The sequence below is a fragment of the Oryx dammah genome, unplaced genomic scaffold, assembly GCF_014754425.2.
Source record: "Oryx dammah isolate SB20612 unplaced genomic scaffold, SCBI_Odam_1.1 HiC_scaffold_29, whole genome shotgun sequence".
Classification (NCBI taxonomy): Eukaryota; Metazoa; Chordata; class Mammalia; order Artiodactyla; family Bovidae; genus Oryx; species Oryx dammah.
Genome location: NW_024070213.1, coordinates 86,416,901 through 86,444,762, shown reverse-complemented (window position 1 = coordinate 86,444,762; position 27,862 = coordinate 86,416,901). Strand labels below are relative to the sequence as shown.

Here is a 27,862-nt window from a genome sequence, read left to right as displayed (position 1 = left end):
TCCCTGGTGGCTCAGATGGTAAAGAATCTGCCTGCAGTGCTGGAGACCCAGATTCCATCCCTAGGTTGGGAAGCTCCTCTGGAGAAGGGCATGGCAACCCACTTCAGTATTCTTGCCGGAGAATCCCAGGGGCAGAGGAGCCTGGCGGGCTACAGTCCATAGGGTTACGAAGAGTTGGACGTGACTGAAGTGACTTAGCACACCTAGTTGATTTACTAAACTAATGTTGTGTTAGTTTCAGGTAGACAGTGAAGCGATTCGGTTATACATACACATATATGTGTTCTTTTTTAGGTTCTTTTCTCATACAGGTTATCATTCATCCTTCACGATTTTAAATTAAGTTCCTTTTGACTTCACATTCTAGGGTTTTGTTATTCTCCAGGTTAAAACAAGAGCGAAAACAGACTGGGATAAGAGGAAGGGATTGGTGAATGTATATACCAGGGATTGATGAGGACAAGGAGTAGACAAGAGTAGATAACAAGAGTTATCTACGAGTCTAGTTCTTCTTGGAAGGAGACAAGAAATAAGGCCCCAAAAAAATCAAGTTAAAAAAATCGACAATTTTGGCTCAAGCTTTAGGGAAGAGCCATGTGTTCCCTTATACATATGGTCCAAACTTACAATGGTTCCACTCAATGCTTTTTATTTTTACTTTATGATGGTGCAAAAGTGATATGCCTTGAGTAGAAACTGTGATTTGAATTTGATCTTTTCCCAGGCCATGTGGTATGACTTTCTCCTGTGATGCCCAGTAGTGGCAGTGAGTTGCAGCTCCTAGTCAGCTATACCATCACAAGGGTAAACAACTGACACACTTACAACCATTCTGTTTCCCACTTTCAGTATAGTATTCAATAGATTAATAAGATAGTCAACACAATTATAAAATAGGCTTTTTGTCAGATTATTTTGCCCAACTGTAGTCTAATGTAAATATTCTGAACACGTTTAAGGCAGGCTAGGTTAAGCTATGATGTTCAGTAAATGCACTTTCGACTTTAGATATTTTCAACTTACAATGGGGTTACTGGGATGTAACCCCATTGTAAGCTAAGGAAAATCTGTACTGCTGTAAATAAGGAGAAAGGGCATTTCAAGAACCTTCTGTGCTTAGCATTACTAGTGCCCTTCTTGTATCACAGCTGTGACTGTTCCAAGGTAACGCTGCACGTCTAGACCAGGTGCAAAAATGAGTGTGATGAAAGTGGGAGTGGGCAGGAACAGAGAAACACAGGTGCAAAATCCCTCACTTTCCTTGTAATACTAAAATTCATACTTGAGGTATACTTCCTCAAACCACACTTCTGAATATTAGGCCTCAACTGTTTATCTTTCAAGTTCCAACTTCCTAACTGGCCCAGTGTCCAGTTGCTTCCTTCAGTCTCTTAAATTCATCACTCTCCCTCTTCCCTATGAAAAAAAGATCTCTTGATTCAGACCCCACCCCCCCACCCCCCAGCAACCTAGTCTTAGCAGTGAGTAGCAACACTGGTGCAGTGAGGGCTCTCGGAGGCCTGCACCTATCCCTGGTTAAGAAATGAAAATGAGAACTGAAGGAGTAAGGTCCAAAGCAAGAGATGTTCACTCATTCTCTGGCTTCCTGACTGCCCAAGGAGCCCGTCTCCACTGCGCCCACTACGCCGCCTCTGTCCTTAAATAACAGGCATAACCCTGGGGCTTCTCACCTGTTCCCACTGTCTCAGCCCCATTCCCTAGCTTCCGCCACCACCGCCCACAGATTCCAGCCCCCACATCGGACCCCGCCCGGACTTCGCCTCCAATACCGACTGCTTCTGCTGCAGCCGCTGCCATGGTGATGAATCTCGCGAGATCTGCCGCTCGCCGGTGCGCAGCTCTCGCGCGATCGGGGAGGTGGGAAGTATCCCGGTCTGGGGGTGGGGGTGAGCTGCACAGCTCCTGTCGCCGTCGCTGCTTCCGGTGCTAGGTGGAGGGCAGGAAGGAGGGAGCCGGGAGCGAGGCCAGGGGAGCAGCCGCGCTGAAATCGGCTGAGGGAGCCAGAGAGAGTGGAGCGAGAGCCGAGCGGAGCCTGTGGGGGCGGAGGCGGCGGCCGCAGCGGCGGAGCTGGGAGCAGGAACAGGTGAGGGGCTTGGAGGAGGGAAGGCGGGTCCGGGTAGAGGAGAGGCTCGGGGTGGGGGCTGCGAGGATAGAGTCCCCTCGCCCCGCTCTCCGCTCGCTCGCCCGCCCGGCACTGCCTGGCATGGAGCGGTGTGGTCCTTCCCTCCCGAGAGCTCGGGGAGGGGGCGCCGGGCCAGCTACACGCCTGCCCCCGCATTTGAAGGACGCTGAGCTGGTGTGGGGGTGGGGGGCGGTTTTGTTCTCCGCCTCGCACAAGGGGGCGACCTGGGCTGCAGTGAGGAGCCCCTCGCCTGCAGGAGGTGGGCTTTTGAAGGGTCGGGGTTAAGGGGGAGGAAAGCAGTCCTGGGTGAGGTGACATGGGGGTGGCGATGACTGTTTTGTGTTCTTTTCCTATTAAAGGGCTAGGGAATAGCGCTTTTTCCTACCCGCTTTCCGCTTTCACCTTGGTAATAGACCAGAGAGAAGCCTTGCTATGATGACACCCCTCCCCCTGTCGTGGGGCAGGGGTCCGTAGGGGTGAGGGACACAGGCTAGTGGGACACCCCAGGGGCACTAGCCCCTGGTGGAGGTTGAGCTTTCGGGTCCTGGGAACCGCATGTTGAGAAGAGGGCAGCAGGTGGGGAGCCAGAAGAGAGGAGGCAGCAGAAGGGGGAGGGGGATCTGGTCTTGCTTGGAGAGGAGAGGTGGTGCCTTCCTCCCCCAGGCGTAGCGGGGGCGGTCTCACAGGAGGAGGGAGCTTCTGGTCGCCAGCTCTGAGTTTCGGTCTTCCAATCCGCTTTCTTTCTTTAGGAAGTACCAGGATTCCCGGAACCGAAAATGGAGCCGTTGCTTACACCAGTGTTTGAGGGAAGAAGGTGGGGGTGAGGGGTAGGATGGAATTCCCTGTTAAAACCGGGCCACTTGATTAGCCAAGTTCTAACTCCTCTTTGGGGAGAGTTCCCTTCTTTCTGGCTTGTATTACCGCTGGTCTCCCTCTGGCTAGGCCGGGAGGACTGTGGTATGTGGTCAGGAGTGAGAAGAAATAGTGAGGTCATCGGGGGAGGAAGAAGTGTAACTTAAAACGTGTCTCCGTCGCTGTTGGATTGGGTCACTCCTGGTCTATGGCATGAAAGTTTTATTTGGTAGGAGATCTGCTGCAGGAGTCTGATTGCTTAGGTCAGTGCAGCTAGGGTCTGCATACTTCTTCCCCATCCCTATTCAGGTGGTGACAGTATTTGCTACCATTTTGTCTTGAGCTTGTTGGGGTGTCTCCACTTGCTATGACTGGAATGGGTCAGTAAATTGGTCATTGTGCATTAGACTTGGGTTTGAATACCATGTCTATAAAAGCTCATTCTAAGAAAGAAACTCATCCACCTTTTCACAGAATGGATCTTTGACCTTGGATTCAGCTTGGAAGGGTCCTCTTGTATCACATATTAACATTCCTCCTGCCTCCCAGCATAGAGTTATTGTCTTGGGTAGTGAAAAAAAATTTTTCTTTTCTTTTGTAGTCAAATTTTTTATGCGTATGTCTTGCTTTCCCAAAGAGATGAAACTGAGTGCAGGAATTGGATCTCATCTTGTGTCCCTCATACTGCCTGGGCACACAGTATGCTCTCATGAATACTGAATGTGAACTTAGGTTTTCTTTTCTTTTTTAAATAGAACTTAGGTTTTCTTTTCTTTTTTTAAAAAAAATACTTATTTATTTATTTGGCTGCACTGGGTCTCAGTTGTGGCATTTGGGATCTTTAGTTGCGGAATGCAGGATGGGCATGGTAACTCTTAGTTGTGGGATCTAGTTCCCTGACTAGGGATCAAACCCGGAAAGTCCTGAACTCCGGATTTCTGACCACAGTTTAAGGAAAGAGAAAGAGATGGCTTGGCTGTCATAGAGTTCCTGAAGATAGCTGAGTGAGGGTCTAAAGGTCTTTACCCTTTGTAATTAAGGTCTTGGTCTCTCCACGTTTCCTAAGAGGCACAAAAGAGTTGTGGATAATGAAAGTTAAGACCCCCAAGAGAAAAGTATTAGAACACAGTCATTATTTAGCAGAAATCCTAGATCTCCTGCTTCCCTGTTTTGAGCAAAGGAGTCTCTCCTTTAGACCTAGGTCCTGCAGAGTTGTCTGCAGATTGAGTTCCTGATAATTATGGAGAAGGGAGCCAGTGTATGTATCTGGTACTTGGCATAGAATTGGTGGCAATGAAGGTAGCTGCTATTACTAAACTGAGTGCAAGTGTAAGGGAGGACAGACAGCAGGCTAGAAAGAGTGGAAGTGAAGCCTTACATGCCCAGAGTCATAAAGTGTGTTTGTCTCTGCTACTTTCTTCCACTGGAGTCATGATAGAGGAAATGGACTCAGAGGACAGTGGGCGGGATTTATTGCTTAGAAGGAAGTTCTCTAAAACCAGGTTTGTTAAGAAGGAGTCAATGACTGAGGGAAATTGTGGAATCTACTCCCCCACATACCTTTAGAAATGGATTTCAAGAGGCCTGAGACTCAAAACATGTCACTGTATTTCACGCTCCTCACCATTTTTTTTGTGTGTGTGGCTACTGTAGAACTTGCCTGACTTGGGATCAAACCTGTGTCCCATGCAGTGGAGGGGCAAAGTCTTAACCACTGGATCACCAGGGAAGTCCTTCACATTTTTTTAAATTGCAGTATAGTTGATTTACACTGTTGTGTTCATTTCAGGTGTGCAACATAGTTTTCTTCACCATTTTTGTTACATGGTATGATAATTAAGAGTGTGGACCTTGGAATCGGACACAATTGGGTTCAAGTCATGCCTCTGCTGATTACTACTTGTATGATTTTGGTGAAATTATTTGTCTCTCTTAGCTTCATTTTCTTCATCTGTAAAGAGTATGATAATGATAGTGTCTGTTCATAGTGTTGGCATGAGAATTAAATGAGATAACGTATACAAAGTGATTAGGGTTATACAGAGCACACATAGTAAGCCTCAAGTAAATGTTAGCTGCTATTAATAATCACCATCATAACAGTAATAATAACATGAGCTCTCAGGGCTGCCTTAAAAAAGAGGAGGTTTACAAAAGACCAACTTGCTGCCTGAAGCGCCTATGTAGAGGGGTGATTGTTACCATGACTTTCTGTGCTGGTCGTAGGCTTATGAGCAATGAAATCTTTTTTCAGCATCAGCCTCACAGAGGCAGCTCCTGTTGCCTGAGTGGGAGGTGAAGCTGGAGCAAGGCAGGGGCCCTGAACCATCAACTGGGATGTAGAGTGAGGACGTGGGGGCTCAGGAATAGTGTTCATGATACAAAAGTCAGCGTGACTCTGAGGTGATGGTTGACTCTGCCATGGAAGAGCACCCTGATTGGCCTATGTCAGGTGTTTAGATTCCTGGGTCCCATTATTTTAGATCTTGGTATTTCAGCATCCTCCATTTCCTGGGCCACTCTTTTCACTTAGTCATATCTCCTTTAAATGTCTGCCTCTGTTTCAGAGTATACTGTATTATGGTCCAGAGTTGCAGTGTCTATAAATCTGCCTACTATGCCTTTTCCAACATCTGTTGCAAATATAGGTGGAGTGCTAATAAAGCTTTTGGATAATGAAAGGACATGGGGAGCATTTGGAAGGAGTTCTACAAATGTTTGAAGGCTTTGTCTTATAGTCTGGGAAAGAACTGACTGAGGTAGGGATTCTACAAAGGTGTTAGAGATTTGTCATGGACTTCTGCAAAGGACGTGCTGCATCAGATGGACCAGAAAAAGAAATGGCTCAAGATATTAGGGATCCACAGTTATCACCATATTCCTGAAGAAAGTTGAAATGACTGAGCGTGGCAGATTTTAGTTCCTCGACACCCAGGGATTGAGCCTAGGCCCTTGGCATTGAAATTGTGGTGTCCTAACCACTGGACTGCCAGGGAATTCCCATAACCTGCCCTTTATGAGCTTAAACACAAGCATGTCAAGCATGAATGTTTAAATTTCAACATGATTTAGGATGCAGAAGAACATTAGCTTTCTGTTGGAGTGGTTTAATTCTTCATCCTCCCCTTTTTGAGAAAAAGGAGTCTAACCCTACCTTATATAAAATCTTATTTGAAGTCTAATACATAAAATGGATAAAAGCAGTGCTGCTGTGGTAGTGGTGGAGAGTGGCGGACCATAATCAGAGTCTCTCAGATAGTTTTCCCTTTCCCCTAGGCAGGCTCTGAATCCCATCTAAGGAACCTTAAGGCTCTGAGAACATGGAAGCCACTTTTCCAGTTTGTCAGTTACAGGAAAAGGATTGGAGATCACGCATAGCATACTGTCTTCCTCAACCTCACAAGCGTTTGCCACCATCAGTAGAACTGAGTTCAGCAACAAGTATATCAGTCACTAGCCACAGATCGGTCATGGAGCTGGATGCTGGGAGCGTGAAGCATGAATAAGGCACAGTCCCAGCTGTCAAGGGACTGAGAGTCTAATGTTGTTTTCCCACCGTGGTGTCCTGATAAAATGGTAATACTGAAACAGGCATGGTTGCTTGCAACCCGAGATCACTGGCCCATGAGCTCTAGCCACTGTAAGCCCTAGCTATCCAGTATTGATGGGATCAGCATCTTCAGCTGACCTGTATTACATTAAAGGCACATTATTTGGGAAGTTCCAGCTCTGGAAAGCAAAACACACCAAGGTAAATAAAACATTCTGTGGTAAGTCCTAGAGTAGAAGTGTGTTTGAGGTGCCGAGGGATCACAGAAGGCTCTTATCCCCCAAGGTAGGACATTCCCTGTCTTCTGTATCCTTAGGCTGCTCTGTTACAGGTGGCCCTGTCCAAATCGTGGCCTCCTGTTTCATCTGTTCACTGGCAGCTCCATCTTGACTTGCATAGTGGGACCAGATTGGGGCAAAGGTTTACTAGGGCTTTAGGCTGATTACTCATGGGATTTCAGTGGTTTTGTAATTAGGAAGGTACAGTGTACTGGATATCCAAGGCTAGAGATGTGGGCATTGGAGCAGTCATCAAATATCAGGATATGGTACAGTTGTAAGCTGGTCAAATTCTAGGAACAGGGGACACTGAAAGCTTTGATTAGGGGGCAGTGCCACGGAATGTTCCAGGGAAATAAATGAGTCTAGTTTTTATTTGGTCACTGTCTTATCTAGCTAGGTCATGTATTCTGAAACAGACTTGAGGTTCTGTTCTGACTCACTTGCTGAGGTTTGTCTTTGGGAAAAACCATACCCTTCTCTGGTGTTTTGGGTCTGTCAGGGCAATTGAGAATCCTTTGCTTGACTTTGTGGCTTCCTTCAGGTTATCCTGAACTGGAGTCTTCCTCTTGGACTAGAAGGGAAACTGATGTTTAACAATTCTGACTCAAACCTAAGTGCTGTTAGTTAAGTGGAGACTAATTTTAGTCATGTTCTAATTTATAACAAGGCCATTCATTGATGCCTAGTAGCTAAGTTCAGTAGGTATCTTTCAGGCCTTATCTTAATTTGACTTTTCCATAGCCTTTGACCCTCCTTTTTTTTTTTCTTTCCTCATTGGTGTCTCTGATGCCTTAGTCTCTTGATTTCCTTTTTACCCTTTTGGTTGCTTCCTACTCTCTTTCCTGGCCTTTTTTTGCTTTAAATGTTGATGTGCCCCAGGTTTTTATCTTTGGCTTTTCTCCTGTCTCAGCGTACATACTCTCTCTAGATATATAGATTAGGACGTATCAGTTGCAAAAGATAGAAAGCACACCTGTGAAGGACTTCTCTGGTGATCCACTGGTTAAGAATCCACCTTCCAATGCAAAGAACTTGGGTTCTATCCCTGGTCCCGGGACGATCCCACATGCCTGTGGTGCAACTAGTGAGCCCACCCTCTAGAGCCTGAGCGTCGTAGCTAGAGAAAGCTCATGTGCAACGAAGACTCAGTGTAGCCAAAATAAAAAAAAGAAAGAAAAGAAAAAAGAAAACACACTGTGGCTCAAATAATCCGAGGCTTTATTAAACATCTAGCAGGAAATCTAGGTGAAGTAAGCCAGACACAAAAGGACAAGTATTGTTTGCTTCCACATTAACATGGTACCCAGAACAGTCAGATTCAGAAACAGTATAGTGGTTGTTTCCAGGGGAGAGGGGAGAGGCGTTATTGGTTAATAAGTAGAGTTTCAGTTTGGGGAGGTGAAACAGTTGTGGAGATGCCTTGTGGTGATGGTTGCACAGCAGTGTAACTACTTAATGCCACTGAACTGTACACTTAAAAATGGTTAAAATGGTAAAATTTATGTATATTTTACCACAAGGCTTCCCAGGTGACACAGTGGGTAAAGAATATACCTGTAGCCCAGGAGACTCAGGTTCGATTCCTGGGTCGGGAGGATACCCTGAAGGCGGGCATGGCAACCCACTCCAGGATTCTTGCCTGGAGAGTCTCATGGACAGAGGAGCCTGGTGGGCTGTGGTCCATGGGGTTGCAAAGAGTCAGACACAACTGCAGCAGCTGAGCACACACGCACATAGTCTACCACATGGAGAAGTAATTCAGGGGTAGAACATTTCTTCTTACAATTTCTTTTGATCTACCAACTAAACCTGGTAGGATCCAAGTTTTTCTGCTCTGATATCCTAGTGTTCTTGTGTCTGTCCCTTCATATACTCAAGATTACTCCAGCATCTCACCCTTCTACATTAACATCCAAAGGCTAGAGAAGAGAACATTGATATATGTTCTTTTTTAAGATTGAGGAAATCTTTCCCAGATATTCCCGGTAGACTTTTCTTACATCTTATTGCCCAGAATTAGTGCTTGACCATTTGTGACTCAAATCATGGTGAGAGAAATGAAATGCCCAGAGCCTTTACTGATCAGCTTTCATACCCTAGGGCTGGGGAGGGGTAGCTCATTACCACTGCCTGCCAATGTCTGAACAAATTAGGGGTTCTGTTAGAAGAAAGAAGGGAAGATGGCTGTTGGGGCAGGCAGCCAGTAACTGCTGCCACCCTGAATCTTCCTGGTTCCTCTTGGGGCTTCAGTTACTGTCTATGCAGATAATTCCAAATACCCTGACCAGACTTTTCTCCCGATCTTCAGACCTTAGCACTTCAAAATTAATCTAAAAACAAACATCTTTGCTGCCAGATCTGTTTCTGTAGTGTTTCCAGTCTAAAGAAGTGCCACTGACTCACACAGGCCAGAAACCTGGGAGTCGTCTTTGACTCTCCTCTCCCTACTATAATCAGCTATCAAATCCTGTGAAGTCTACTATTTTGGTGTTTCAATTCTGTCCTGTTCTCTCTATTGCCACCTCTGTTTCAGAACTTTTGATTTCTTTTTTTTTTTCTTTTAAAATTTTATTTATTTAAAATTCTAAATTTATTTGTTCATTGATGGATAATTGCTGTACACGATTTTTTGTTTGTTTGTTTTCTGTCAAACATCAACATGAATCAGCCATAGGTATACATATGTCCTCTCCGTCTTGAACCTCCCTCTCATCTTCCTCCCCATCCCACCCACTTTGGATTTCTTATCTATTACTGAACCTCCCAAGTGGTCTCTTGCCTTCTGTCCTTCCCCCTTATTCCCTAACTTAGTCCCTAAACTGCTGTCAGAATGGTTTTTCTAAAGCACATATCTGATCACGTTACTCAGTGTTACCTTTAGGGCCCTTCACGATCCGGCTCCTGCTTCCCTCTCCAGCCTCATCCCTTCTCTTTACTCACGATGCTGCATCCACATACATGACCTCCTGGTTGCACCTGGCTTTGGCTCATCACTGTTCTAACTCATCTTTATGCCTGTGCGTACACTCTTCCCTCTTCCACCTTCCCTGTTCTTTAGTGTCTGACTGATTCGTATTCTTCCTTTAAGAGTCAGCTCAGGTGTGACCAGAGAGTCATGTCTTGGAATTGGCCTTCATCCTCCAGTCTTGATTAACTGCTCTAGCTTTCTGTCCCCATAATACTGTGTGCTTATCCCACTCTTAGCCTCACACTGTAATCCTCTGTTTCCTAGTCTTTCTCTCCCATTGACTGAGTTTCATGAAGGCAGAAACTGTCTTCCTCTGTATCCCTAGTTCATTATACTTAATAAACGTTTAATGAATGAATGGAAACTGACATCAGAAGCTGTTTATTGGCTTTGGGAAATCTTTTGAGTTTAATAGAAGCCATTGAGATACTAATCTACAAGTTCTTGTGTGCTGATTACAGTGCTAAGACAAAAATTTGGAAAGTTTACATAGGTCACAAGCCAGCTACACTAAGGAAACCAAATACAGGCAGACCCTGCTTTGGTTTCCCTAAATTTTTTGGTCTATTCCATGGCTGTGCTAAAAATAGCATCTTTATTAGTGAAGTCTCAATTTGAAAATTGTCTGGAAATATAGCTACTTTTTGTGCACTCTGCCTGGCAGCAGAGGGTTTGGGAGACTCTGGTCGTCTTTTCCCTGAGCCCATGCAGCCTGAAAAGGTGCTGGATCAGGAGTCCCCTCAGGGGTGTCTTAGGACACATGCCTGTGACAGAGAATGGGGAGTGTGCCTGGCAGACTGGGCTGTGACTTTCAGAATCACCTGGAGTGTGAGGCAGATAGGCCTCAAGTCAGGAGACTGAACAGTCAGTGACAGCGGCAGCCTGCCTCTCCTGGGGGGCTGGGGCTGGGGGGAAGGGATCAGGGGCCATAAGTGATCCTCAGTGAGGGCATCCTCAGGTGAGGCTTACATCAGTCAGTGTGCCCGATTGAACTGCACAGTCCAACACAGATTATACTAAAACGCATTTTTTAGAGTTCCTGTTGCTGCTTTTACCACTGATAACAGAGTTTGTAACTGTACAATAGAATGTTGAGACATCCTTTTTGTTTATAGAGATATAGCTGTTTTCCATTTTTCATCTTGAGCCACTCACCTTCAGTCTTAACTGCTTTCTGTTTCTCCCAGCCCATGGAACCCTGGTAGTTTGCCCTATTGACACAGGAGTGCCATCTGTGGCAAAAGAGAATGACTATAGGCTGTACTGTACATAGACAATCTGAGGTTGGTTTGTTTGCCATTCTGCTGTGTGGTGAAAGTGAGAGCTGACTATATAGCCGTAGGTGTATGTTCATGGCACAGAGCTGAAAGTTGCCACCATCCTGGTGGTCGGGGCAGCATGCCATCTGGAAACAGACAGGAACAAGGAAAGCCAAGACAAGAAAGCCAACACTTGCTTTGGACTGTTCATCTGTGTCAAGCTCCTGATTATATTAAAGAAAAGTTGTAATGTTCATTAATTTCAAGGCCCTGGGGTGCCATGGGGTACACATGGTAACTACTTGAATATTTCATTAGTTATCTGCCAGCCCCATTGAGTTTTACATGCCAAGAGAAAATTTTACCACTTTTAGTCTTCTCGTCCTTTCATGGCTTTCCCAAACCAGTCTTAAGGTCAGTGTGTGTGGAAAATGGCCAGGGATTGACAGGAAAGCTGAGCAGCCATCTGTGCACCACATGGAGACGCCAAGATACCAAGTACAGCTAGGACAGAAGAAATGATACAAGCCTTAGATGAGGCTTAAATCAGCCAGTGTGCTTGCTTGAACTCCTACAGTGGGGCTTGGCACTGGGAACAAGGAAAGATCCAAAATAAATAAAAGGCATAGTCCTTGCACATGGTGAGCACATGGTTAAATTGGGGAGACAGTAAAAGCACAGATTTAGAAGGAAAAACTCCACAACGTAGTGCCACTTGAATGGTTCAGGTAATTCAGGGGCCTTTATGTAGCTTGCCAGGAAATAGAAATCAGTGTAACAGGGGATCCGCTTTTGAACCAAGACTTCAGTGTGATAGCTTAGCAAAGAAGCAGACCAGAGGACAGTGTGTGCATGTTCTGGGACAAGGGCTTGCTTTCAGCCATTGCTCTACTCACAGTTGGTAATCATTTAATCAGCAATACTTCTAGTCATGAAGGATGGCAAGATAAACGGGTGGTATAAATTCAGTTCAGAATCTGGGCCAAAGCCTATTACCTAAGCTTTAAAGCAAAGTGTCATCTGGAGCTAAAGGAAAGGACACATGAGTGGGAAACAAGAACTAGGAGGACTTGGGAAGGTGTAAATTTCTGGAAGTGAAGGCATCAGAACCAGAAGTCTGACTACCATGGATTTCCAGAGTTGGTAGGATCTGATCTTACTAGCTGGGTAGGTTTCCCCTCCTGCCTCAAGAATCCTCAGGAATCTGTCTGCCTGGGTGGTTGAGGCAGGAGGGGCCGGGTGGATGGCTAGTGGGCGACTTGGCTGAAGTTGCACCCTAAAGTTGAGCCAGGCCCTCCCTCTGGGGTGTGAGCCCTCTGGGTCAGGGGCTGGGCTCATCTGTGGAACCTACCCAGAGCACCACGCCTGGCTTATTAGTGAATGTCTGCGGAGGCCTTTGAAGATGAAACACTCCATAAGCACTGATTGTTTTTTGGACAAACTAGTACTTTGGTCTCCAGAGGCCGTTGATCTGGCTCCTTTTTACCAGTCTGGAATTCACTGCAAACTGAGGAGAGTAGGAAACAAATAAACAAACCTAAAATAGTTTTTGAAAAAAACAACTAAACTCCCACCAAACGCCTGTGCTTTAGCTTGAAAATAGGATTCCTCCCTATCCACCTTTCACATTCTTGGGTTTGGGTGCACTCTGTCTTGACCTGTTCCTTTGCCTGCTGGGTTTGTGGTGTGCATATGTGTGCCTCTGGTTCCCAGACTCTGGAGAACGCCAGCAGCTGGCACATGGTGATTGCTGAATAAGCTGCCGCTGACGCATCGGCTCCTGCAGGCACAGAGAGCTGGCTGGCATGGGTGATTCTGAACCCCTGCTTCATTGTTGTTTCAAAGACTCATTTCTGTGGCTGTCCTGAGCCATCCAGATGGGAGAGAAGAAGGGAAGAAATGAATGACTCTATGATTCTGTCAGTCTGGGGCAGTGGGCAAAGTGGGCAGACAGGCATTTTGTACTTCTGTAATGTGCTAACTGCTCCCTTCATTTCCGCCAATGATATATCAGGCAGAAGTGGTCTAACCTGAGTGAGCTGCTAGTGAGGTCAGTAGAGACCTTGTGAGTTAATTCGGTTATCCAACTACTGTGTGCCAGGCACTAGTCAAGGCACCAGGAACACAGCAGGGAACAAAACAGATAAGGAACCGACATTATAGTAGGAGGAGAAAAACAGTACGGAAGGAAACAAATACAGAACGTGTCAGATGGTGATAAATGCTATGAGAAAAAAGTGGAATAATGGGTTAGAGAAGTGTGTGTGTGTGTGTGATATAGGTGGTTGTGGAAGGCCTCTTTGATAAAGGGACAGTCGAACAGACACCTGAAGGAAGCAAGGGAGAGCTCACGAAGGCTGTCTGGGAGATGAGCCTTCCAGGCAGAGTGAAGAGCAGGGACAAAAGCTTTGAGACCAGAGAGTGTTGGGGAGCTGAAGTGGAGTATGCCCAGGGGAGAGTAGTAGGCCTGATGAGAGAAGCGGGAATGCAGGCTGTGCCGGACTTTGTAGGCCATGGATGGCTTTGGGTTTTACAGAAAGGGAGCTATGAAGCCCAGAGAGGGTTTTGAACAGAGGAGCAGCCTGACCTGGTTTTGGTTTTACAATCAGTGTGGCTGCTCTGTGGAGAGTAGGTTGAAGAGGGTGAGAACAGAAGCAGAGAATGAGCTGACTGCCTCATTGCAGGTGACCATGTGGAGCAGCTGTCCCGGGAGGGACCATGGGAGGGACCTAGCTGGCTGAGGAATGAGGGGGAGCCTCTCCACACGCTCCCCCCCCCCCGCCCCCGCCAGCTCTCAGCTCACTGTTGTATGCGCAGAGTATGGCTTTAGCAGCTGGTAGTTCACAGAGCGGAAAGGATCAGCTTTTCTTAGGAGTGCTACTTTCTTACTTCTTCCTGCTTAATTTTGGTGTGTAGAAGGAAAGTGTAGAAACACAGGAAGGGAAGAAGCAGAATCTCTTGATTAGGCCTGAGAGCATAAACCTTGGGAACCTGACAAGCCTGAACCTTGTCAGGAGTCACAAAGAGCCACTCCTTATTCCATTCCCTCCTCTCCCACCTTTTCCAGAAGTCTCAGGGCAAGATTGGGGGAAGGAGAGGCATTAATGATCTCCCTATGCCTCGGGATACAGTATAGAATGGCAGGACTGAAGGGACTTTAGAAATCATCTAGTTCAACTTCCTCCATTTACAGGTGCAGATAAGAACAGGTGAAATAACCCATCCAGCGTCACCTGGGTGGATTACTGGCAGAAGCAGGGGACCTGAGTGTTCCTGCTTTGTCTCTGCTCCCAAAGGCTCAGGATCTGAGGGGGCCTTGATCTTCATGGTACGCTCAGGCTCTCGGTTTGTCGTAAAAGAACTCCAGCCGTGACTTTGGCCAGTCCCATTAGCCTGAAGTCCTGACAAGCAGATGGCGGTAGTGAGTTTGCATTTCTTTGCCTAGGATCAAGTCCTCCATACCAGGGTCCAGGCCCGAACCAGACTGCCCCTGCCCCCACTGCACCCTACTGTCCTCAGAAAGCGACTGCTGTGATCATGGGTAACATCTTTGGAAACCTTCTCAAGAGCCTGATTGGGAAGAAGGAGATGCGCATCCTGATGGTGGGCCTGGATGCCGCAGGAAAGACCACCATCCTGTACAAGCTGAAACTGGGCGAGATCGTCACCACCATCCCCACCATTGGTAAGGGCAAAGCTCACTGGAGGCTCTCATGCCCACCACTGAGCCAGATAGGGGGCCTATTCCTGGATTCCCAACCTGGCCACCAGGCAAGTCCTTACGGTCTGTGGGGTTCAGGGAAGAGTGGTTATTTAGCTTCCTAGCAGGTGCTGGGCCTGCCATTTGCACACCTACCCTGGCCCTCTCTGATGCAGGAACTTCCGCGGCCTGGCACCCAACAGTGGCCCTCAAGCGCTGAGCTGGTTTGTTCTCTGTTGTTTGAAAAGCAGGTGAAGAGCTTTGATGTTCCTGCCAGAGGCCTGGAATTGCTTCAGTTTAGATCCTTGGTGGCCCTGATCCCAGTTAAGACCTGCCTCTGGGAGGGAGAGCATTTGGAAGCAGCTCTAGATCACCATCATCAGCTGGTTCTGCTTTCGGGGCTCCGGGACTGTCACCCACTTCTTGTTCTCCATTCTGCCTCGCAGGCCCCACTTCTCAGCTGAGGCCGACTTGGTGGCCCAGGGACAGGAGTGGGGCTGAGTCATTTCTTTTGCAGGAGAGTGTCAGACTGAGAACGAGTGGGGAATGCTGTCTCACCCGGGCAGTTGGGAACCTCCTGGCTGGCCCTTCTCGTCCTCTTCTGCTGCTTCTCTCAGGTTTTCTTTTTGGCCTTAATGCTGCTAAGTCAGGGAACACCAGGTCTGAGGAAGCGTTACTTTCTTTTCTTTGCTAGGCCTGGGGGAAACAGAAATAACCCAATGGGGCATCGTTTGCAGGCCTGGCATTTCTGGCCAAGTGACCACTGTCTGTTTTTTCCCCAAAGGGTTCAATGTGGAGACAGTGGAGTACAAGAACATCAGCTTCACAGTTTGGGATGTGGGTGGCCAGGACAAGATTCGGCCTCTCTGGAGACACTACTTCCAGAACACCCAAGGTAGGACGTGTGAATTGCCCATGGACTGGCACGGGTTGGTTGGGTGTGAGCAGAGGGTGGCCATTGTTCTTGGTTATCAGGCGCCAGCTCTTGCCCTGCTGCAGCTCCTAGGGATGGGAGACAGAAGAAGAGGGAGCAGATATTTGAATGGTATAAGGAGGGTGTTTTCTCTTTGCGGTGGGGGAGGGGAGTTGATCTGTCGTCTCTGTGCAGCCCATGCTCTGCCTCCCCAGGGTTGATATTTGTGGTCGACAGCAATGATCGAGAGCGAGTAAATGAGGCCCGGGAGGAGCTGATGAGGATGCTGGCGGAGGATGAGCTCCGGGATGCTGTGCTCCTTGTCTTTGCAAACAAACAGGTGTGACATCTCCCTGCCTCTGCGTTTGAGAGAGGGCAGCCTGGCCATGGAAGTCATGGGACCTTGGAGCCCATTGTGTGGTAAACCCTATGACTGGGCTCTCAATTTGGAAAGTAGGAAATATGATTAGCTGGCTTCTTCATGCTCCTCCTCTTGTCCCCTTCCCCCATCCCGGCTTTACTTAGCAGTGTTTCTGTCCAGAGGGACTGGTGTGGTAGATCCTTTACCTCCAGCCCGTCTGTTATCTCACCTGTTGTCTGCTTTAGTGGAACAGCCCTCTCTCTTACGGTCAGATGGACCTGCTTGTTGGCCCATCTGAATCACTTCTCCACTTCCCTAGCAACCCCATACTTGGTTTCCAGCTCCTCAGTGGAATGACCTTTAGTGCCTTGGCTCTGGAGTTCTAGGATGATTAGATCCAAAGTGGTTCTTTAGGATCTTGCTCTGGGTTCCTCCACTGAAGAAGGAGGAGAGGGTGTTGGTATACCTGCCTTTGCTGGGTGGGTGCTCTAGAAGCTTCTGCAAGATCCTGAGGCTCCTTTTTGTGTCTCCCTTGTGCTCCAGGATTTGCCTAACGCCATGAATGCCGCTGAGATTACAGACAAGTTGGGCCTGCATTCCCTGCGCCACCGCAACTGGTACATTCAGGCCACCTGTGCCACCAGCGGGGACGGGCTGTACGAAGGCCTGGACTGGCTGGCCAACCAGCTCAAAAACAAGAAGTGAGAGCCAGACAGCCCTGTCCGACCACCCCATGCACCCCTACTGTCTCCTTGACCCAGCCCTGCCCTTTTCCTTCCTGTTGCCAGTGCGGCCAGAGCCCTGGGTATCATGTCCGCATGCCCAGCAACAGCCTTGCTTCCCCTGCCCTCCCCTCCCCCATCCATGACCAGTCCCCAGTTGCTGTCCTGATGATGAATCATTCCAATTTACCGGATTTAAAACAAAAAACAAGGTTGTTATGGTTTCATGGGGTGGGTCCCCCCTCAAGCTCTGGGGCTTGGGAGGTGGGATGGGGTGTTCCCTCCGGTTTGCTTCGTTTGGCTCTAGTTGCTGTGCTCTTGGCATCTGAGTCCCTTCCCTCTCCCCACAGGCCCCTCTTCCCTTCCCCGTCTTCCTTTCCTTTGCTGCTCTCCCCCTATTCTACATGGAAATTGCACGGGCCTCTCTGTGTGTGCGTGCATGTGTGCGCGTGTATATATCTGTATAGAGAGATACATATGGGGGCCAAGGAGCGGGTAGAGGAGGTGGGTGCAGCTCAGGGCTTGGAGCAGGACACTGCCCACTCTCGTCTATCAGCTGTTCCTCCCATGCTGGTGAGATAAAGGGAAGGAGGTGGAGGGGGGGCTTCCCCAGTCCTGGGCTGGTGCCTCTCCACTGCAGGTAGGTTTTCCTGGATACAGGGCAGATGACGGCTTCTCTGCCACTATCTTCCTCTATCCCTCTCTCCACCCCACTCAGGTCAGGGGGGTGGCATTTGTCGCTAGATGACTGTTCCCAAGGAGATGCCATTCTGCCCTGCCTTTTTGTGGAAGGAGAGAGGAACCCACTCACTCTTTATCAGCTCAGAGTGTTCAGCTGATCCTCCCCCTCATCCTTAGATCTGTTCCTCCGAGCTGGAGCGGGGAGGTAGGGATAGCAAGACCATGGGTTGTATTTGGGACCCAGGGCACTGGGGAGAGGGGCTCAGGTTTTCTGTCTTCATCCTCTTTTGTTATTAGGAGAAGGTGAAACACAGATCGGTTTCCCTATTCCTGCCTTCCTGCCCCTTCTGTCTTCTGATCTTGGGCCTGGGTGGTTCACCTGTCCTTTGTCAGAAGTTTCCTCACCCTGGTAGTGCTGGCCTCACCAGAGCCGGCTGGCTGGTTTGCTGAGGAGCAGGGGAGTGGGGGTGGCACACAGGCCTCAGCAGCAAGCCAGTTCTTCTCTGTTTTTATCTAGTCCAGTGTGTGCTGAAAGATGAGAAATTTCTGTGTCCAGACCCTGAGACCATCCTGCCGTCACTCCCTACTCCATCCCAACAGCCTTTCCCTGCCCTCTCCAGCCGCCTCCCATAAATGGATCTGGGCATTGGAATGGAGGAGATCGGGCTCCGAAGTGATTGTTGGTGCTGATGGGATGCAGCGGTCTTCCTCCCTCCATTATTATGTAGTTCAGAAACTGCTGCTACTGTGTCTCTGTCTACAGGAGGCACTTGTCCCTGAGATCCTGGCCTGGGTTCCTGACTTCCGCGGTTTCTGTGAAGCCGTGGCTTTTCTGTGGGCTCCTGTGTGTGCTGGCTGCGCCCTGAGCTCCAAGACGGCCACCCATAACCTTTTTGCTAATGTCAGGGCCCAGGGCCTCCATAGCATGGCTGAGGGACCCCTTCTCAGAGGGGCTGTCCCAAGCCCCATCCCATGGGGCCAGGCTTCCTGCCACTTTTGTCTACAACAGGCGGATCAGTACCCCCTACCCCACCTCAGATTGAACTGTGAAAGAGAGGTTCCAGGGGTGTCTCAGTGCCAGCTCCTTAATGACATGTTAATTATCCAAGATGCAGTGGGTGTATGCAGGTCTCTTGTGCTCTAGGCCTTTGTGTGTATGCGTGTGTATGTGTGGTTGGTGGCAGGGTCGGGGGAGGGGTTGCTGGAGCTTCTGATTCATTTTAACATGTATTCACTCCCCTGACCCCACAGATGATTCCCTCATACTTTTACTTTGCCTTTGTCTCTGTTTTGTCAGATTTTTTTTTTTTTTTTGGTTCCTGTTCCTGTTGCCTCTGCCTCCCGGAACTCTTTCCTTTGCCTTCTCACCTGCTTCACTGCTGTTGCCTCTGTCTCCCTTTTCCTTGAGAAAATTTCCTTAGAATTGCTCACTCTGTATCATTGTGATTGGTGAGGACTTTGCCTCCTCTCCTGCCTCACTCCCTCTCTGACCCTGCCTAGTTAGATGTCAGTCCCAAATGGGTTTTTCTCATTTTAGACCTACTCCCCACCTTGGTTTGGGGGCCTTCAGGGACAGGTGGGGCTGAGGGTGTTGGGAAACCGTCTTGGAGGTTGCCTGGGTGCTGCTCAAGGATCTGTCCAGCAGGGGGCAGTAAATGATCTTGTTAGTATCCCAGGCTGCTAGGCCCTTGGCAGGGGCGGTCCTTTCTACATTCCCATTCACCCAAAAGCGCTTTTGGAATTGGGTGTTTCATTCCACTTCTACCCACTCCCTCCCCTACTTTCCTCTGGTAGGTTTAATTTTTTGCTTTGCTTTGTTCCAGCCTTTCTTCTCCCTGGGAATTTCCCCTGTTCCCCCCTAAAAGTTTGTTTGTGGTGTTATAGTGGTAACTGCAGTTCTGAACTGGTTTTTCTCTTCTTTTTTTCTCCTCTGGAATGTAGACTGTACATGTTTAATAACTCACCTTCTCTCTCCTTGCTCAAAATGTGGGATACGCGATGACTGTGACCCTGGTTGGAAATTAAACTTGTTTTATGCAGCTTTGGAGCAGACCATCATCCTTGATGTGCAGCAGCCGTGGCACAGAGTTTATTGGTGAAGGTAGTTCTGCTTCTGGTCCCACTCCAGACTGCCTTTTGTTTCAGCAGAGGGGTAAAGGGTACTCTGGACTGGGGAGAGTGAAGTGATGGAGGTTCATCTCCACACTGCTTACTATTTCCCATGATACCCCAAAAGGGAGCTGAAATGAATCGGGGCCCAGAGTTTGAGGGCTTTGTGACTTTGCCCCTCAAGTTGTAAAGGGTTTAACCCTGAACCTAGCCATGTTCATCATCTTCTAGTAGACTTGTAGACTTAGGGACTCCAATAGAGGGCCCTAATGCCTCACACAGCCCCCACTCTCAGATCTCCCCAGCCCTCTGCCTCAGGTGCTTCTAGTTGGACCAGGGTCCCCTCATCCATAGGTTGGAGTCTGCTCACCCATCTAGTTCTGGACTTTGGCATTGAGTAAGGTGAAGGATAAAGGTCTGAGTAGCATAATGAAGTTGACCCTCCTTACAGCTCATGGCCCTGCTGTAAGGCAGGGTCCTGTCATGGCCCATGACACCTCTGCTTTACGTGTCCGGTTCCCCACTGTCAGGAGGCCAGACCTCATCCAGAGATAATGTTTTGAGGAAAAAGACAAACCTTGTCCTTCCATCCAATTCCCACCACTACTCTTCCTCTCCTGCTGTTATTCAGGCAAAGAAAGGGATGGTGCTCCCCTTTCTTGTTGAGGTCTGGGTGAGTCAGGCAGGCCTTCCCTACTCTCACCAGTTTCCTAAGCTTCAATGACAGAGGTCTTCCCAACTTGATGTTATGGAAAGGGCACAGGATTTAGGCATGTAATAAGTTTGAGAGCCCCAATACCAGTGTGAAATTATCCTTTGTGTTCAGCTACCTCCCTGCTGCCTCCCCTGGCAATCTTCCTTTTCATCCCCTCTCTTGCTATTAAAATAAGCCATCATGGTTAAGGTCTAGTGCATCTGCCCTTATGAAACCCTTAAACTACTTCAATCAGACATTGCTTTATCAACCCTGTAAGCTTTGAACACTACCCACATAACCGTCAAAACCAGGTGATGCTTTCCCTCTCCTGGGTTCCTCAGAAGTCCTGCTTGGTGACCGAGGTTGCTGATAAGTTACGAGCACTTGCTCAAGTGCGTTATTTGTATACTAACAAATAGATAACTTCCAGAGCTACAGCCCTGCATAAGATAATGGTAATGGAGAGGACTTTACCTGGATGGCAGGCCAGTGGGGGTCTTTTGACCTCTGACAACTTGAGGAGAGGATGGTCTAGTCCCTGTGTCCCTCAGTAGTCAGTCTAGGATGCCAGCAAAGAGGGTAAGCTCTCTTGTGACAGTTGCTTGAAACTCCTAGCTTTTGGGGGGATGGAGGAGGACATGGGGAGATGAAAGGGAGACTTAACCTGGAAGGTGAATGTTTAGCATCCAGCTCTTAAGACAAATGCAACCTTCTCTTCCCAGAACACGAATAGCTCCTCATTCATGGCTTGGCCTAGGATATACTTCAGGATAATCTGGGCAAGGGAGCTTCTGAAGTGAGCCTAGAGAAAGCTAGTGGAAAGCCTTGGATCGGGCCAGGTGGGATGGAGTCAGTGACAGGCAGGATAAGTGTGAGTGAGTGTGACTTTCTCGGACTAGAGGCATTAGGTCTGAAAGCTCTGGGAAGTCACCACACTGTCTGCACTTTTAGGTACTTAGATTGGTTAGAGCAGACAGCTGGAAGGTGTTTATTCTACACCTTTGTGTCTGCAGACCTGTGCTAAGAGTGGAGTTAACCATGGCACCAAGGGAGAGACCAGGAAGTCTGTTCCTAGGCTGCTCTGGAATTCTTTGGGATAACCACAGAGTACCATATGGGGTAGTGAGAGTGTAGAAGGGATACCCGCTTGCCACTGCTTGGAGCAGGGAGTGGTGTCTTTGTGCAGGCAGTCATAATATTAAGAACAGTCTCTTTTCCAGCTCAGAAGGGTGTGGAGGTAGAAGAGTCAAAGTCCAATTCTCTCTTTTTTTTTTAAACCTGGGAACTGGAGGTTTAGAGAATCAAGCTGGCCACTGGGGAGTCTTGGGATCCAAGTGCCTTTTTTCCTCTGCAGGCTTTTCATTCAAATTAGGTTTCCTGGCCTTGATTACTGGGAAGGGTAAGGATGACCCTGAGTTCCTGAGCAAGGGAAGAAAGGGTTAGGTGTGAGGAAATCTAAGCATTGACTGATAAAGGGCGCAGTGCTGCCAAAAGGCCATGGTGGAGGTCTGGAAGTGAGGGACTTGGGCCAGAACTATTCACCATCAAGGCTTGAAGGTAAGTGTCTCCTTGTTTGTGTCACTGTGGCCATGAGCCACAGAAGAGAGTATCTGGGCTCTAGTTTAGCAGCAGATCTGACTTCCGAGCTGAATGTGGTGGAGAGGGCAGCACACAAGCCAGAACTCTGCTATCTCTGCCCAGAGCCGACAGCTCGGCCCATACCCACTTCCTGCCTGACCCTTCCTTCAAAACAGGTGCATCGAGAGCTGTCTCTGAGGAGGTCTGAACAGCTAGGCTCGGCCAGGCAGGAGGTTTGAGAATGAACTGGTCCACCCAGCACTCCCTCCCACATGTTATCGAGAACTGTCCCAGAACGGAATTGAGTACAAGGCCTTCTAAGGGTTGCAGGGCTTAGCTTGGGGTTTTGAACTACAGGGATTTGGATGCTAGCTTTTTTCCGAGTTCTGAATATAGGAATCCTGCCTTTAGGTAATAGGAGATGGAGAATCTGTTTTTGCCTATGCCAGATCTTGTATCGATGGCACAATACATCCATGGCTGGAACAGCCAAAGGGGATAGTGGGGGTGGGGGGCAGGGTAACGTATCATTCCTGGTTATGAGCACATAATCAGATGCAAAAAGAAATCTAGTCAGCCTGGGTATGCATGCTCCTGAAAATATGGCATTCAATTTTGAACCCAGATTTTATATGCTGACTCACTTAAGTTTTTATTTATTAGCAATCTGTTAAACATATTAAAACCATTTAAAAAGCAATGCCTTGCTTGCTATCTGGCACATAATAGGCACTCAGCTTTGACGAAGGAATCAACATCATTGTCTTTGACCAAGCTGGGCATGGTGGGTGCCCCTGAAGCTTGGAAGCCAGGAGTATGTGGTGGTTTCTCCTACTTGCTGACACAGACACCTCTGAAGGTGGAAGCCGCTCCAGGGGTGGCCCTCTGATTAACTTGTGCCTTGAGTCAGGTTGGGCCAGTCTCCCCTACCTTTCCCAAGGCCATGTCACCTTTCTCTGCCTGTCCAGGCGGCTCACTGGTAAAGAATCCACCTGCCAATGCAGGAGACGTGGGATATACAGGTTTGATTTCTGGGTCAGGAAGATCCCTTGGAATAGAAAATGGAAACCCACTCCAGTATTCTTGCCTGGAAAATTCCATTGACAGAGGAGCCTGGTGGGCTGCAGTCCATGGGGTCACAAAGACACGACTCAGACACAACTGAGCGACGGAGCATGCACACACAGGCTCTTAACTTGACCTAAGGAGAAAACTCCCTCCCTGGTCCCTCCTGGGTCCAAGAGGGCTTGTGCTGCCCTCTGTGGGGGATACAGTTGCCTTTGTTTTGCCCTTTTCTGCTATTACCCTCTCATCCCTTCCCATCCAGGTTACTAAACAAAGCCTCAGAGCTGGACAAGAGAGTAACCTTCCATCTCCAGCCTGCATCAGCATGGTATTCAGTGTAACCCCTTTGCCCAGAAACTTTCAGTGGATTCTCACTACCAATCAAGTCTCTCCATACCAACTCTTGTCTCTCCAGTTACCTCTGTCTACTCTCCTGGCTAAATCCCTTACTTTAGCCAAACTGGTCTGTTCATTTTCCCCAAATATCTGGCCCTCTGCCTTTATACCCTTTCTCACTTGTTTAAAAATACCACTTTCAGAAAGAAAAAAAAAATCCCACTTATAGGATCTGCAAAGTTACCCGAGCTTCCCTGGTGGCTCAGACGGTAAAGAATCTGCCTGCAATGCAGAAAACCTGTGTTCATTCCCTGGGTTGGGAAGTTCCCCTGAAGAAGGAAATGGCAACCCCCTCCAGTTTTCTTTCCTGGAGAATCCCCATGGACAGCGGAGCTGGTGGGCCACAGTCCATGGGGTCACAAAGAGTCAGACACGACTGAGTGACTAAGCGCAAAGTTACCCATGTCCTCTGTAATTACAGGAAATGTTTCTCAGGAATTCCCTGGTGGTCTAGTGGTTAGGACTTAGCACTGTTACTGCCAGGGCCCCAGGTTCGATCCCTGGTAGGGGAACTAAAATCCCATAAGTCATGCAGTGCGGCCGGAACAAAAACAACACAAGGACGCTTTGCTTCTGTTTGGCTCCTTTAGCTCTGTTAGCCCAACTCCTTCAGCACTTCCCACACATCATCTTGGATGGCTGGATATCACATTCATTCATTCAAAATTTTACAATTTATTTTTGTAACCCAAATAATTCTTATTGCAAAAGATTCAAATACCTCATAAATGTTCAGAGCAACATGTAGTACTTGTTCTCCTCTGCTCCCTCTGTTCCCAGAGGTAACCACCCTCAGTTGTTGGGTGTGCATCCTCTCCTTTTCTAAATATATGTATCTATCCATATTTGGGAAGGGGTTAAAATACAAAGGGGCTCCTATCACATGTATCAGTCTAGTTTGTTGTTGTTTTTTTTTACCTTAAAGGTATATATGCTTGTCTTGGAGGTTTTCTCTATTAATATAGTTAGGTTTTCCCTCTAATGGTGTCTCAGTATTGCATAGTGTATTTACTCAAAGCATATTTGTCTAGAATCTGTTGTATGGAGGGTATTGTGCAGCTGGCACCTAAGGGACTCCAGCTATGATCACAGCCTTGTCCTTGCCATCGGTGAGGTCACTCTTGAGAAGGGGAGGAAGGAGCAGGAATACACAACTAATTACAGCACAAGGGGGAGTACAATAGAGTCCCCAGGCGTTTGCCTGGAGTTCAGAACTAAGTCGCTTTCAGCTAGGGGATCGGAACTTCCCAGAGGAGATGATCTTTGAGCTTGGCTTAGAGGGAGCTTGACAGGTGAGGGAAGAGCATGAGCTGTGCACAGAGATGAAAACAATGCAGGTTCATCCGATGCCAAGAGCATCATGATGCCAAAAGGATTTGATTCAATTTCTATGTAAACATTTTTTGAGCATCTAATGTGTCAGGCACCATACTAGGCAATGAGAATATAAAAATGGGAAAAGTGAAGTTCCTGTTTTTAAGGCTTTTATTTTAATGGAATCAAAGCAAAATTTGGAAAGGCAGATTAAGACCAGATAATGAAACCTTTCAACTGGTATGTCAGGTTGTCTGAATTTAATTCACTGGGCAGTATGGACCCATGCAGGCTTTTTAGTGGGCAGGTAGGTAACATGACTGAAGCTGAACAGATAGCCACAGTGTACAGAATGGGCTAGAGTAGAAAGAGGCTGAGGGCTTATTACTCTTTGTTTTAACAAGATAGAGGTTAATTTCTACCTCAGTTAAAAGGTAACTTGGTGTAGGCTTGGAATGGTCCTAGCATGTAGCTTACATCCTCATGCTCACCTTGTGGTCTAATGTGGCTGCTAGAGTGTAGTTCATCTCATCTACATTCTAGGCAACAGGAAGAAGGAAGGGAAGGAGACTGGGGGAGGAGGTGAAGCACTATGACACATTTCTTAGCTAAATTAGCTCCTTTTAAGCAGCCTCCCTGAAAGTCCAGGACAATATTACATCTTATTGACTGTATCAGACTTGAAGGGAGACTTGGAAATAATAGTTTTGGGGTTTTTTTTAATATAGTTTTTTGTGTTTGATTTTGTTTCCTTTTTAAAAAATTTGAGGTAGAATTTGCATACAGAGCACACATACAGTCTGATAAGCATACACCTATGTAACCCACATCCCTATCAAGATACAGAGTGTTCCATCACCCCTCAGTTCAGTCCAGTTCAGTCGCTCAGTCGTGTCCGACTCTCTTCGACCCCATGAATCGCAGCATGCCAGGCCTCCCTGTCCATCACCAACTCCCGGAGTTCACTCAAACTCATGTCCATCGAGTCGGTGATGCCATCCAGCCATCTCATCCTCTGTTGTCCCCTTTTCCTCCTGCTCCCAATCCCTCCCAGCATCAGAGTCTTTGCCATGAGTCAGCTCTTCACATGAGGTGGCCAAAGTAATGGAGTTTCAGCTTTAGCATCATTCCTTCCTTCCAAAGAACACCCAGGACTGATCTTTACAATGGACTGGTTGGATCTCCTTGCAGTCCAAGGGACTCTCAAGCGTCTTCTCCAACACCACAGTTCAAAAGCATCAATTCTTCTGCACTCAGCTTTCTTCACAGTCCAACTCTCACATCCATACATGACTACTGGAAAAATCATAGCCTTGACCAGACGGACCTTTGTTGGTAAAGTAATGTCTCTGCTTTTCAATATGCTATCTAGATTGGTCATAACTTTTCTTCCAAGGAGTAAGCGTCTTTTAATTTCATGGCTGCAATCACCATCTGCAATGATTTTGGAGCCCAGAAAAATAAAGTCTGACACTTTCCACTGTTTCCTCATCTACTTGCCATGAAGTGATGGGACCAGATGCCATGATCTTCGTCTTCTGAATGTTGAGCTTTAAGCCAACCTTCCCACTCTCCTCTTTCACTTTCATCAAGAGGCTTTTTAGTTCCTCTTCACTTTCTGCCATAAGGGTGGTGTCATCTGCATATCTGAGGTTATTGATATTTCTCCTGGCAATCTTGATTCCAGCTTGTGCTTCTTCCAGCCCAGCATTTCTCATGATGTACTCTGCATAAAGGGGCTTTAAAGAAAAAAAAGATAACCCCAAAGAGGGACTTCCCTGGTGGTCCAGTGGTTAAGAATCTGCCTGCCAATTCGGAGAACACGGGTTAGATCCTTGGTCCAGGAAGATTCCACATGCCTCGGGGCAACTAAGCCCATGCACGACAACTAGTGAGCCTGTGCTGTAGGGCTTGCAAGCTGCAGCTCCTGAAGCCCGAGCAGCCTAGAGCCTATGCCCCAAAATAAGAGAAACCACCGCAATGAAGGCTGCTCTCCACAACTAGAGAGTAGCCACTGCTCACTGCAACCAGAGAGAAAGCCCCAGCACAGCAAAGAAGACCTAGCACAGCCTAAACAACCCCAAAGAAAGAAAGAATGAAGGATTAATTAGGCTGGTAGCCATGGGAATGGAAAGAGAGCTGGAGAGGCTGTGGAGAATCCAGAGGAGACTGGTTGGATGTGGGGCAGGTGAGAGAAGAATCATAGAGAAGGCTGATAGCAGAACAAATAGAAACAGGACACTGAGTGCAAAATCCAGACTGTTACAGGTGGGATGGAGGAGAAAGAGAAATGAGTACGGTAGTGTGTGTGTTGATATGAGGTACTGATCAGACATCCAGGTGGAGGGCTGCAGTACACAAGTTGTGTCTAAAGCTTGGGAGGGCAGTAAGAGCTCAGGGGCATCACAGACCGGAGAGATGTTAAGGAAGACAAGGCTTAAGAGGTAACCCCAAACGATGACTGTGAGCTCACTGATGGGCAGAATCCAGATACCTAAGGCCTAAGTGGGCAGTGAGGGCTTGAATCATGCAGAAGGGGATTGGTAGGGTCACCTGAAATAACAGAAAAACTCCTAAAAACTGAAGTCTTTGCACAAACAAAAGGGGTGTATGTATCTTCCCTTTTGACAGGTTTGTTGAAAAAGGAAATAAATGGTACTCTCAGAGGAAAAGACCAGGGATCCACCCGCTCCTTACAGTAAACAGCCCTGTGCTCTTTTCAACTACTGTCCCTAAGGGTGGGGTGATGGGACAGCACCCTGCCTCCTTTTGGGTATATGACCTCCAGGAATGCAAGCTGAATGGCTGGATGTGGGAGAGGGCTGCCATCTTTGACAACTGCTGGGCTAGGGTGGGCCAGCCAGATCCTGGCAGGATAGGTGTGAGGAGACTTAAGAGGAAAGAGCAGGGAGCAAGCAGACTAGACTCAGGTAGTCCTAGGGTTGAATCCTGCCTCTGTCACCACCTAGCTAGTTAAACTCGTTTAACCTAGTTAAGCGAGTTTAACTAGCTAGTTTAACGAGTAAGTTAAAGTTACTCAACCGAACACCCAGTTCCTCATCTGTAAAATATAAACAATTATGTCTACCTTTCAAGGTGGTTTTGAGGATTACAGACGAGTGTCTGGAACCCAATAGGTAATCGTAAACGGATGCTACGATGTGACCCAGCCCCTCGCTGTGGGACCCAACGAACAGCTAACCGACAGGTCGGAGTCTCACCGTCGGGATCTCAGAGGGCCGGGAGAGCTCCCGCGGCCTCCTCCCTCCAGGA

General features: G+C 47.8%; 1 protein-coding gene and 1 non-coding gene across 3 annotated transcripts; both read left to right on the top strand.

The window, feature by feature from the left end:
- Window positions 1-1,850: 1,850 nt before the first annotated feature.
- On the top strand, window positions 1,851-19,474 carry LOC120858207 (ADP-ribosylation factor 3). Of its 2 annotated transcripts, none has more exons than XM_040234130.1 (5): window positions 1,851-2,104; window positions 14,499-14,738; window positions 15,538-15,648; window positions 15,882-16,006; window positions 16,571-19,474. In XM_040234130.1, the coding sequence occupies exons 2-5, from the start codon at window positions 14,591-14,593 to the stop codon at window positions 16,730-16,732; spliced, it is 546 nt and encodes a 181-aa protein (XP_040090064.1). In that variant the 5' UTR covers window positions 1,851-2,104; window positions 14,499-14,590; the 3' UTR covers window positions 16,733-19,474. The 2 variants fall into 2 exon arrangements, with proteins under 2 accessions (XP_040090064.1, XP_040090065.1); XM_040234131.1 differs by lacking the exon at window positions 1,851-2,104 and adding an exon at window positions 14,252-14,381 and having other exon boundaries at window positions 16,571-16,957.
- Window positions 19,475-23,714: 4,240 nt separating this feature from the next.
- TRNAN-GUU lies at window positions 23,715-23,787 on the top strand. Its single transcript has one exon. It is a non-coding gene; the product is annotated as a tRNA-Asn (tRNA).
- Window positions 23,788-27,862: the final 4,075 nt, after the last annotated feature.